Source organism: Saccostrea cucullata, unplaced genomic scaffold (genome assembly GCF_032062105.1).
Source record: "Saccostrea cucullata isolate Sc308-1 unplaced genomic scaffold, CSIRO_AGI_Scuc_v1 ctg216, whole genome shotgun sequence".
Classification (NCBI taxonomy): Eukaryota; Metazoa; Mollusca; class Bivalvia; order Ostreida; family Ostreidae; genus Saccostrea; species Saccostrea cuccullata.
The window spans coordinates 127,581-139,593 of record NW_026929284.1 but is presented as its reverse complement, the minus strand read 5'-3'; the positions used below and the strand labels follow the sequence as shown (position 1 = coordinate 139,593).

The 12,013-nt window shown below is 35.6% G+C and overlaps 1 protein-coding gene across 1 annotated transcript; it reads right to left on the bottom strand.

Annotated features, from left to right (window-relative positions):
* Positions 1–210: 210 nt before the first annotated feature.
* LOC134280318 (inactive pancreatic lipase-related protein 1-like) lies at positions 211–11,449 on the bottom strand. The gene is made up of 6 exons (XM_062762735.1): positions 11,431–11,449; positions 2,528–2,829; positions 1,854–2,085; positions 1,593–1,709; positions 1,393–1,515; positions 211–520 (listed from the first exon to the last, which is right to left on the bottom strand). The coding sequence occupies exons 1-6, from the start codon at positions 11,447–11,449 to the stop codon at positions 282–284; spliced, it is 1,032 nt and encodes a 343-aa protein (XP_062618719.1). The 3' UTR covers positions 211–281.
* Between the last annotated feature and the right edge of the window lie 564 nt (positions 11,450–12,013).

Below are 12,013 nucleotides of genomic sequence, written 5' to 3'. Positions count from 1 at the left end.
TGTTAACACGTTTTCACTCAGAAAGACCGTAACAAGCCTATTGCAGATATAAAATCTTTCAAGAAAAGGCATGCAAAACGGGCAGACATAGTGATGTTGGGAAGTGATCCATAAATTTTGCACTGCTCTAACTAAAAAAGTTCGAACTTCCTTCTTGGTTGCTTTCAGTTGAAAAACTTAAGAAAAAGAAACATTTTTGATATGTTTTATTTGTCCATCTTAAGAAATATCCACGAAACACTGCATGAGAAAATGTAAAACGGAAATGTCAAACTCCACATTCAGTGCCTTTTGCAGAAGGGAGGCGCAGCGTTTGTTTGCAGATAAAATTTGCCGTGAACATTCTTATCGACATTGAAACCCATTCTGTTGCAGCCATTTGCACACGACAAACAACTTCCTCGGTAGAAGTTCAAATATGATGTGCAAGGGAACGCCTTATATTCACAAGAGGAATTGATGGACTCGATGAAGTAGTATATCGCCCTCATGTGGCTGCATGTAAGGCTTTTAGAAATCCCTATAAAAACAAAAATATTAGTGACCCTGAGAGCTTATAATCTTTGATATATGTACTGTATACAGGTTAATTTCGCCCCGTGTTATTTTTGCCTTATCGCACTAGCAAATATTTTTGCCCCGTTTTAAATCCACCCAGTCATAATTCTGTTTAAGAAATTATATTGTATTCTTTGAATTCGCTCCGTTGTAAATTCGCCCAAATGCGGGTAGGGCGAAAGGAACAAAAGTAAGGTGGGGGCGAAAATTTCCCTGTATACTGCGAGATTAGCACAAGACAACTGGATACATTTTTGTATGCATGCGATATGTTGAACGTGAAGTCATTGAAGGAAAGAAAGGTGTTATCAATTCATGTATACAATTAAAACATCCTTACAACGTAAGGGGTACTGAGACAACACAATGGGCTGTCTGCATTAACTTTTGTGGAAATTGCAAATCTTGATTGTTTCTTCTTATCTCTCGACCAATCACATTAAACTTCTCGGGACAATCGACTGTAACACACACAATGAAGTTTAAATCAACTTCTGAAAGCTCCAATCTGATTGGTGCTTCTCACTGAGAAGCAAGCCAAGGGGTCCAACTATCGAGTTGTCTCAGTATCCTTGACGTTGTAAGGATGCACAAAACATACTTAATTACTTATAGCATAATACGTAGGACAAAAGAATTTTGATTCGCTATTAACCAGATTCCTATCCGTTACATTCATAATGCGTTTCAAAACCATAGGGAATGAAAGTCGAATTCACTGTAGGCATAAATTCATTATAATTGTGTTAAATATAGCCATGTTTTAAGGTTCTAAGTAAAAATGATTGTTCTATGGTATAAACATGCAGTAGCAAATTTCACAGAAATACCCACATCCAAACTTTCCTTTGAAGAAGTTAAAGATGTTGGTCCACAGATTACGTTTACATCCGGGTTGTCTTGTACCCCCATTTGGATAGAAGTCAACGTGTCCGTTTGGTGTCCTGATTCCAAAAGCTATGAGACAAAAAGTAAGACATTAGCCAACAATCTTAGATGCTTTCTTCATGAATTTCTTCAGATTTGTTACTAACCCAATTCCAGCAGAGAGGCTCCATCCGTATGAATGACATCAACAAAATTCGCGTCGGAAGGATCCAATTTAACTTTGGTGTCAAATTTTTCAAAATACAAGCCAGCTGGGTCTAGTCCTAAAATTTAGACCAGAATCATTTTATCCGTATCACTGGTTCTAAAACACTTTAAAACATCTTCATTGCAATACATGTACGTGTATAAAGTGTGGAAGATAGAGCATGTACATACTATTATAACTACACAAAAATGTTACTTACCCGTGATTCTGCCAATTCCTTGTACCCAGTCCCCGGCGTACCCCATGATTTGAGCACCGAGACTGTGTCCGATAAGATGGACCTGACCTAGAGGTAAGCTGAAGCTGTCTCGTAGAACCTTGATCATGTTCCCAATGGTGGCGCCCACCACACGGGTATTGGCAGCGGATTGACGGTAAATTCTTCCCTTGGTGCCCTTTGACCAGTCAACGGCTATCACGTTCATGTCTCCCTGAAAGAGAATAAATATTTCATTTTTAAATCTGCATGCAAAATCTAATTAACATATGTAGTGCTCAGTTGGTAGAGCACTGGACTGGCAAGCCACAGGCCACGGGTTCAATCCCCAGGAGAGGCACAAAATTGTCTGTTACATTTGGTGCCCACACTGGGACCCGTGTGTTCCCCGTTGATGAGAGTGATTGCCCTTAGAACTTCGCCCCATTGGTGTCGGCACTCCAAAGAGGACATCTTATTCTCTGGAGGGGGGCAATGAAGAAGTGTAAGATACACGGCATCCTACTAGCTCGGGCTAGTGGGTTAACCCTTTAGCTCAATTGGTAGAGCACTGGGCTGACATGCCAGAGGCCCCTAGTTCAATCTCCAAGCAGAGCTAGGCACAAAATTGTCTCTGTTACACATTGATAAAAGATTCTTTTGAGAATTTTACCAACCTTTTCTAGAAAAGCGTCTTTCATTTGCAATGGCCACCCGGACTTGGCCGTGTCTTTATATCCATGGGTGATAAAAACAGTCGGTAGACTGGAATCAAAGTGTGAACTGGAGATTTTGTTTGTATCATAAGGATCCAGGATCTGGGCGGTATCCCTGTTTTGTCTGGTGTACAGACTGAAGGTGGTATCAATAGTACTCGGAGACTGAGGCAAGGTTCTGTGTGCATTGTTAAAAGGCTTTGCGTTGCTGAAACATCCTATGTGGGTGTAGCAAACTTTCTTCGGTTTTATTGACCACCATCCTAAATTTATATTAAGAATAAATTGTAGAAGAAGATTGTGAAATTGCAGTTATTTATTCTGAATCAGTCTGCTTTATTACTAGTATTTTACGTTGTAAGCTATATACATATAATAATGCCTTTGGTGGATGAAAGCAGGAGCAGTAGTGTTAAGCTTCTCAACATCATGGACGAGTAGCGAACAAACTGATCAATGAGCAGCTGAAAAAGAAAACAAAATTAAGATACCGGTAGTAGTTCGATCCCAATGTTCTTAAAATCAGGCTTTGTTGAATATTGAAAATACTCACACAAATTCTCTAAGTAATGTGTATTTACTAAATTACTATCGGAAATTCTTCACATTTCATTAATGTTAATTATTCAGGGAATTTTTTTAAAAGAGTTCTTTTTTAAAAGAATTTCAAAGATATTTTCACGAAATGAGAATAAAAACACCAGTAATGAATTTATTTTTCGTTTGGATGGGAAGTTTGGGCGTTTCTTATGGGACGTCAATTGTTACTTAATGATACGTCCATTTCTTGTGAAACTTGAAATATTCGTCGTAATGCTTTAAGACACCCCTGTCTTTGTGACTAGCAACATGACATGCACTAAAATGGAGCTTTGAAAAAAATTGTAGTTAGAGACTAAAGACTCCCCGCTTCTGTAAAACACGTACTGGAATAAATAACTAGAGCAAAGCTCGTTGCAAAGCAACGAGTAGGTCTTCCGTCCTGTTTTGACAGGAAGTGACGTCAACGAAAGAAAACAATGAGCTAAGTCGTCTCCAGTCACTTTATAATTTCAATTTTGCATCAAAACCTTAAAAAATAAGCTATTTTTGGCTATTTCCGGTTTGACTGGAGGTGATGTCGACAGACGGAAAATTAAGTTTTATGCTTCCAGTGACATATGTTACCCCAAAACTTGTCAAGAACGGCAAAAATATGCATTTTCTGACGACTTTCGATTTGACCGGAAGTGACGTCGCCGGACGCATTTTGATGACTTCAATAGATTAAGCTTGACATTTTAAACAACTTTTCTTCTTGGAGGTATTACAAATTCTCAATACTTTTTGAGATATCTGGAAAAAACTTTTGGCCCCTCTAGATCCCTTAATTTAGGGGTCAGCCCTTTTTTCGAGATATCATTTGAAAGATCTTGTAATTCTGTGCAAATTTTGTTCTATATCTTTTAACAAAATATTTTTAGCTTAGAAGATAAAAAGCAAAATATGTGTAAATTTTCACTCTTTTAGGTGTTCTAATTTTTTACCCCTACATAGCACCATTTTGAATAGAGAAATCGAAAAACAAAAACCGCTATGCACAACTTCAATCCTTCTATTGTGTAAAATCAGTAAAATTTCTTGTCCAGCTTTTGCCATCTCCAAGCCTTTGTCTGGAAATGAAAGCCTATAAATTTTCGTTTAAAGGGAAATAACTCAATACCGGAAGTGAATTTTTGGAATGCTAGACAAAATTCTGATAGAGTTTAGTAACGTCTATAAACTCTGAAAATTTGAGCAAAATCCATTGAGAAATGAGTGAAATATGAGGCCTCAAAGTTGGCGTCTAGGAAAAGGAAAAAAAAAAAAAGAATAATAAGAATAATCTTAATCATCAGAATCAGGAGAAGGTCTTCCGTAGGAAACGGAAGACCTTAATTATGAATTTATCATATATCTGTTGGAGTTACAACAAAACATGTTTCGGTCGAACACGTGTTTACTGGTGTTTATGTAGACCTTCAATTTGATTGGTTATTATATTTATGGAAAATCTGTTCTACGGGTATTCGAATAATCAATTTGACAGTGTCATACCTTTCTAAAGAAATGGGCGTGTCATCGTATGACAATGAACTTTGCTCGAAAGGTTCCACTTGGACGGAAAATTTTACCACTTCATTGCGCTAGCTTCATTGTACAGAATGTACTTTACAGGTACAACTAAGTACCTGTACAACAAGGTACAACTAATTATCTTTTTTTAATTGACCTTGAGATAAAAGAGAGCTGAAACTTATGTGGAAGCATCCTGGGGGAATGTAGATCTAAATTCTGGGGTAGTGTAAAGATTAAATTGTTTAAATCATGACCCCTGGGGTAGGGCGGGACCACAAAAGGGAATCCAAGATTAACAGTGAAAATCTTCTTCCCAAGGACCATTGAGACAGAAAAGCTTAAGCTTATGTGAAAGCATCTTGGGGTAGTAAAGATTCTAGATTGTTCAAATCATGACCTCCGGGGGTAGGGCGGTGTCACAATAGGGAAAAATCTTAAACACTGTTAAAGAACCACTGGGTAAGAAAAGATGACATTTTTTGTAGAAGTATCCTTGGTCAGTGTAGAGTTTAAATTGTTCAAATCACGATCCCTGGGTAGGGCGGGCCACAATAGAAAATCCAAGTTTTACATTGAAAATATAAGAAAATCTTTGAAAATCTTCTTCTCAACCGACTCAAGAACGATTGGGCCAGAAAGCTTAAATTTATGTGAAAGCATATTGGTGTAGTATAGATTCTAATTTGTCCAAATCATGGCCCCCGTGGGTAGGGTGGGGTCACAATCGGTATTACAAGGGGATTAATTGATTGATTGTATATTGTTTAACGTCCCTCTCGAGAATTTTTCACTCATATGGAGACGCCACCACTTGCCGGTGGAAAGATGCAAATTTTGTCCTATACTCGGCACTCGGGGCCATTGAGCAAGGAGGGGTGTTTTTCGTGCCAGCGCCTACTGCGACACGGGACTTGGGTTTATATCTGTATACGGTCTCATCCGAGGGAGCGGTCTCTACGTCCCACAACGATATGCGAACTCGCGACGTAAGGATTTACTCCTTACTTCGCGACTCGACAGCAGACGCTCTAACAACGGGGGTGGGGGGTGTCGGGGGGTCTGTCAATGGACAGCATGGTCCAAACTACTCAGGTGAGCAAATTCGCCCAAGGGCATCTTGTTTACCATATTCTAAGAATTTTAAAAGTCTGATGCATGTCGACGACTATCTAAAATGTTTTTTGTTTCAATTTCAACACACATTTTACACAGATCACGTTTCTTTTAAACTTGAAAAGAACGATAATCATTTCTTAGTCGTTTATTCTAAGTGCTGACTTATCTTGTTAAAGATCGAACAAGCTCTGGAAATCAATTTTTTTAAGAACAAAGATAGGAAAAAATCAACATTATAAACTTCTTAGATTTACCTTTTTCTCCTGTCTATGTCACCCGTCAACCCAAAGTGAGCGAGTTTCACGATTTTTTTTGGTCTTTATAGGCCACTATGACGTCACATGATCCTTATTAATTCCCTTCAGACTACTGTTCGATGTGTTTTCGCTGACAATTATAACTGGAACATGCGCAGATCTAGAGGGGGTCGGGGTCCCTTGGAATTTGCAGAGTTATTAAGGGGGGACCTATGTCCGAAAAGTCTTTGTGTGAAATTTTCAAAACTTTAACATTTCTTTCATGGCCACTTGCTCTTAATTTTTAGGTATTAAAAACAATACCTTTATGTGCTTATTTTCGAACAGGAGCACGTGCAAAAACAGTGTGAAATGCTAAAAATAGATAATTTTGAGACATTACTGACTTCTACCCCAAATATGCGCTAAAAAGAACCAAAAATGTCAAATCACATTTAAAATCAACAGGTATATAAATCATTTGACTTGTATCTTTAAAATAAAGGCAAATTCATTATATTTCATCTCGCATGAAAAATTATAATGGAGCACAATATAAGTATTACCCCATTTTTCTTGTCATATTTTTTACAATTCCGACATCCATAATAGGTAATATCTTAAAAAGTCTTTGTGTGAAAATGTTGTAATTCATATTTTTTGAAAGAAATGAATTATCTCTTTACTAGTATTTCAACAAAGAAAAAAGTATACCTTTATGATAAAATAAACGAGAAATATGAAGTTTTCTTTTATTTTCGTACTCTTGTGTCATAAATATTGACCTTAGTGCACTAAGACAAAGGTAAGGAAGCACTGACAAACATCTGAATATAAAACTATTTTGCGGAAAACAAGTATTTTGTTTTGATTAGTAACAATTTACACTGATTTAATCTTTTCTTTTTCATTCCAATCATTCTGCCCCCCCCCCCCCACCCCCACCACCACCCTACCCCCTCTTCCCCGTCAACAACAAACACCAGAACTAGGAATGACTTTACGCAATTAAATCTAAATGTACTAATCAATTACCAAATATAGGTACAGGTACATTTCTTAATTTTTTTTCTTAGTTTTATCGAGAAAATACAATTAATGGTAAACATATAATTATAAACATATTTCCCTGATTTAAGCCGCTTTCTTTGCTGCATTTTATTTATCTTAGTGCACTTCTATCAGCATATTATCGAGGTATCTTTTCACAACTGAAATTGCTATAAACTAGAGCCGAGCTCGTTGCAAAGCAACGAATAGGTCTTCCGTTGGAGCTACGGATAGGAAGACGTAACCTTGAGTCTAGGTCAAGCCACATTATAAAGTTATACAAGTAAGCAACCTAAAGGCTTGTAAAGGAAGAAACTTACAATGTTTCACCATGAAAAACACTGTAAAGGAATGTATGTGACCTTGAACTTTCTAAATGACCTTGCGTCAAGCAATGTTTCGCCATGAAAAATGCTGTAAAGGAATGTATGTGAACTTGAACTTTCTAAATGACCTTGCGTCATGCAATGACAAACTCTGTTATAAAAATCTAATACCGTATAATCCCTATTAACCGCGCCGGGCGCTTAGAAAATTTCGAAAAGGAGGCGATTATTTTGGTATTCTCTTCATATTAATATTTAATGTCATTCTTATACTTCAAAAATTTTAAAGAACAGCTAAAATAATGTCGAACTTTACTTTAAGTGAGGATAATCCACCCAATTTATGCGATATGATTCATTTTCCACTGAGAAATTGGATAATAGACAAGTTACATTTTCACTTTGTTCAAATTTTGGCAGACTTTTGATACGATTCTAGATGATTTTAATCATTGTAGAGGGGGCCCTTGTTTTCTAATAATTGAAAAAAGACCTATGGGGCGCTTATGGGGGCAGGGGTGGTTAATAGGGATCATACGGTATGTGTATTACCAACTGGAAAAGTACACATATGTTTTTTATATATTCTTTTAGTCCATGAATCCAGCCAAAACATCTTATCTTTAGTGACCTTGAACTTGAGTCAAGATCATGTCCCACCCTGCATTATACATGTATCAACAATGTTTCACAGGTACAAATACTGTAGCGAATTTACAGTTTCTCTGTCAGTAACCTTGACTTGTCTGAATGAATGGATATGTTCAGCCTTATTTTTTCTGAGCATATACAGTATCAAATCGGAAGAATTTATTAGGTTCAACACTATGATTTAGCTAAGGATTTAACTAGAAATATGTCTATAAGACATGAATGCATCGCCAAGTGTATATTAGTACATAATGCAACATTAAAATCTGTATTAATGTATGACGTTTGCTGAGAATATCTTGAATAGTTTCTTAAAAATTGAAATCTTAAAAAATGGATATAGATTATAAAATCCCCTTCAAATAATGCATAAGCTTACATAAAAATATCTCAAATGGTTTCTTTAATACTAAGAAAAATGCAAATTAAAGACAAGTGAGGTAAAGGTCACAGGAAAGTGCAAGGTTAAAGTGTATCAGCATACTAAAGTTTGATAAAAATGTCTTGAATTAATTCTTCAAATCTGAGCACCGCCCGTGTGGCACAGGGGTTAGATCATCTGTTCTAGACTAAGGTTTGGATATATCTCTCAAAAGTGTGCATATATTTTGGCCACTTTTGTACATTTAAAAATGAATACATGTATATAATTAAACTTGCATGTACAAGCATATTCCCGTAAAATTCTGCAATTGAAATATTCTTTTCGGGTTTTTCCCTTGAGTTGGAAACGTCACTTACTGGTACACTTACAATTATTTCCATTTATAACTATCTGAGTACACGATGTATTTTTAACACCGACATGCCCGCGGCTCTCTGCGGCCACGCACGTGTGAACGAGGACTAGGGTGCAAAACGTTTTGAACTTTTGACACAAGGCAACAGAGGTGGATGTAAACTGTAATGACATAACTGAGGGCATTGTGGCATCGCACTTTGAAAAAAATGCATAAAACAAATTCTAGACTTGTAGATTTTAATAATTTAAATTGAAATAGGATACACCCCCAAGGTAAGCCCCAATTTTTAATGCCTATATAATGTATTTGCAAAACATTTGTGTGACACCCCCCCCCCCCCCCGTACATATGCTTATTCTTAACAAAAATATAACTTGTATTAAGTTAAAATTTTTCAATAAATTTTAGTTTACATAAAATGCATGAAAACTGTAAAAAAAAAAAAAATTAGTTCAGTAAAATAATTAAGGGCGAAAGAATTTTCAAAGTACATATATGGAAAAATCAAAATCGCTCACTTTCATATCGTAAAGTGACCATACCGAAGAGTTATCAAACAGGTTCAATTATTTCTATCATATCTAAGATTTGCAAGAATATTGACCAAGCCATACACATTTTTCAAAGTGCATTTATATAGTCGATATTAACGCACTTTGAAAAGAAATTTTATTTTTTTAAAGTGCGTTGATTTGGTCCCAAATTTAACGCACTTTGGAAATATTTTTCAAAGTGTGTAATTTTTCAAAGTGCGTCGTAACAGGGCATACATAATGAAATTCGATTCGTGGACGATACATCACTGTTTGCAATAGTGGACACTAATATTAATACTCCTACATGATCTCTTAATTACAACCGATCTTGATAAAATAAAGAAATGGTCACAAATCTGATTTTAGCTATAGGCGAATGTGTGTGGATATGTAGAAGGGATAGTGTAAATTAATTCATTCAAGATTTGCTAAATTGTTCGTTTGGGCGAAGGCTTAGAAAAAGTGACACACTGCGTGTACAGGTACACACCAGTAAATGTTATCATTAAAATAAAATTCGACAGACATTAATTTACTGGTACATGTATTTTAGTTATCTGAAGACAACGTAATCTTCAGAGAATGAGGCATTATATATATTTTCTGTTTTTCATACCCCAGATTTCCTTTCTTTTGATTTACCGTTTACACAGGCCTGTGTTTTAACAGCTGTTCATAAATACTGTCAATTAATATATGATAGGAGAAAATGATACATCTCTCGGTAATTTATTTTTTTAGGGGGAAAATATAGGTGAAAATATATAGATTGACACCTTAGTGTTTACCTGTGTAATTACGAGGTTACAAACCGTGACGATGACTGGACAGGATGGGCTACCCGTTATAAAATCAACTCATAATCAACTCTGCGGACCTATAATTAGTTCACTCTAATGTCTGTATTTCAAACGCAGATTAGGCTCTACATGCGTATATTTGGGCACTCTTGCATATGCATTATACTTTAATTATAAAACGTGCATGTTCTGTACTTGCATGCATGTACATTATATGTCTCCGTAAAACCTTAATGAAGCATTACGAGAGCTGATAAGAAAAAATAAACGGAAACCTGCTCGCAAAAAATTACAAGTTAAATAGAAAATAATTATTTGTTCAAGGTTAATTAGTTGTCCAATGGAATAAGTTACGCATGTGTGTCTCAATCTACATACTTTGGACGCGCGTGTGAATGTGGGATTTTGTATTGATGTATTCTGATAAAACGCTCGATATTTGTATATTTGGGACGTATACAGTTGTACATTTTAAGGACGCCGACAAAAGAACGTATATTGACTTACATACATGTACATTTAACTTAAGATACAAAAAATCTATCACTAGTAGAAATTAATCAAAGGAGCATATTTTCGATGGTATTTGAGGTGAGACAGATCATGACCTCGATGTCGAGAAAAACATTTGCTATAAAAAAAAATAATTATATGCAACTTTCATTTAATTCAGCAAATAAATTATTGAATGAAATGCACTAGCGACATAATCAGTCAAAGATACTATGAAATAATTTGAAAGATTCAACATATTAATTAAATTTATCCATTATGTGGTTTCTTTTGTGTATATGACTGGGGGTCGCTGGATAACACGCCGATTGATTCCCGGTGACCGACTTTGCCCCGCGTTATCGAGGGAGGCGCGTTATATAATCGTAAACAAACAAGGTGAATGTAAAAGGCTGTGAATAGTATATGCTTTACAGTTATGTTTTATTTTCTAACTATATTGTTTGTTTTTATATGATAAGAAGAAAAGATTATCTTTTCTTCCATTTTTAGTAGACTTGATTTATACGATTTAAAAAAAATGAAATAAAAGGGAAAATTGTCAGTGAATAATCATGATAATTTGGGGGAAAAACACAAAACACTTCAAGAACCTTATTCTAAGAAAATATGAGCATCCAATGTAGCCATGTTTATCATTTATAGTAAGTTTATTTTGGTTTACACGCTTGAGGAGCTCGCGTTTACGTGCTGAGTGAAAAGAATTACCTGTACATATATGGGTCATGTATCTAACTCATTTAAAACAAGACTCGAACAAAACAATTTCATGAGATAATAAGATGTTAAAGCAAACCTTCATAATCGACAGTCATTCCGAAATATTTACCTTTTTTGAGTTATAAAGCAAAAATTTTCAAGGGCCCTAGATCCCTAATTTTAGGGGCCAGCCCCTTTTAAATGATATTAAATGAAAGCTCGTGCAATTATGCACAACTTTTATTCTACATGTCTTAACAAAATATTTTTAGTTTTCAAGATAAAAAGGAAAATATGTGTTAATTTTCGCTCTTTTAGGCGTTCTAATTTTTGACCCCTGTATAGCGCCATTTTGAATACAGAAATCGAAAAACAAAAACCGATGTGCACAACTTCAATCCTTCTGTTATTTAAAAGCAGTAAAATTTCTGCTCCAGCTTTTGTGGTCTCTGAGCCTTTGTCTGGAAATGAAAGCCTATAAATTTTCGTTTAAAGGGAAATAACTCAAAACCGGAAGTGACTTTTTGAAATTTTAGACAGCATTCTGATAGAGTTTATTATCGTCTATAATGTCTGAAAATTTGAGCAAAATCCATTGAGAAATGAGTGAGATATGAGGCCTCAAAGTTGGCGTCTAGGAAGAAAAAAAAAAAGAATAATAAGAATAATCTTAATCATCA

Coding starts and splice junctions, on each gene's coding strand:
- LOC134280318 (XM_062762735.1), bottom strand. Junction 2,086..2,527: donor AAGACGCTTTTCTAGAAAAG/GTTGGTAAAATT, acceptor ATTCTCTTTCAG/GGAGACATGAACGTGATAGC. Junction 521..1,392: donor CTTCAAAGGAAAGTTTGGAT/GTGGGTATTTCT, acceptor TTGTTTTTATAG/GGATTTCTAAAAGCCTTACA.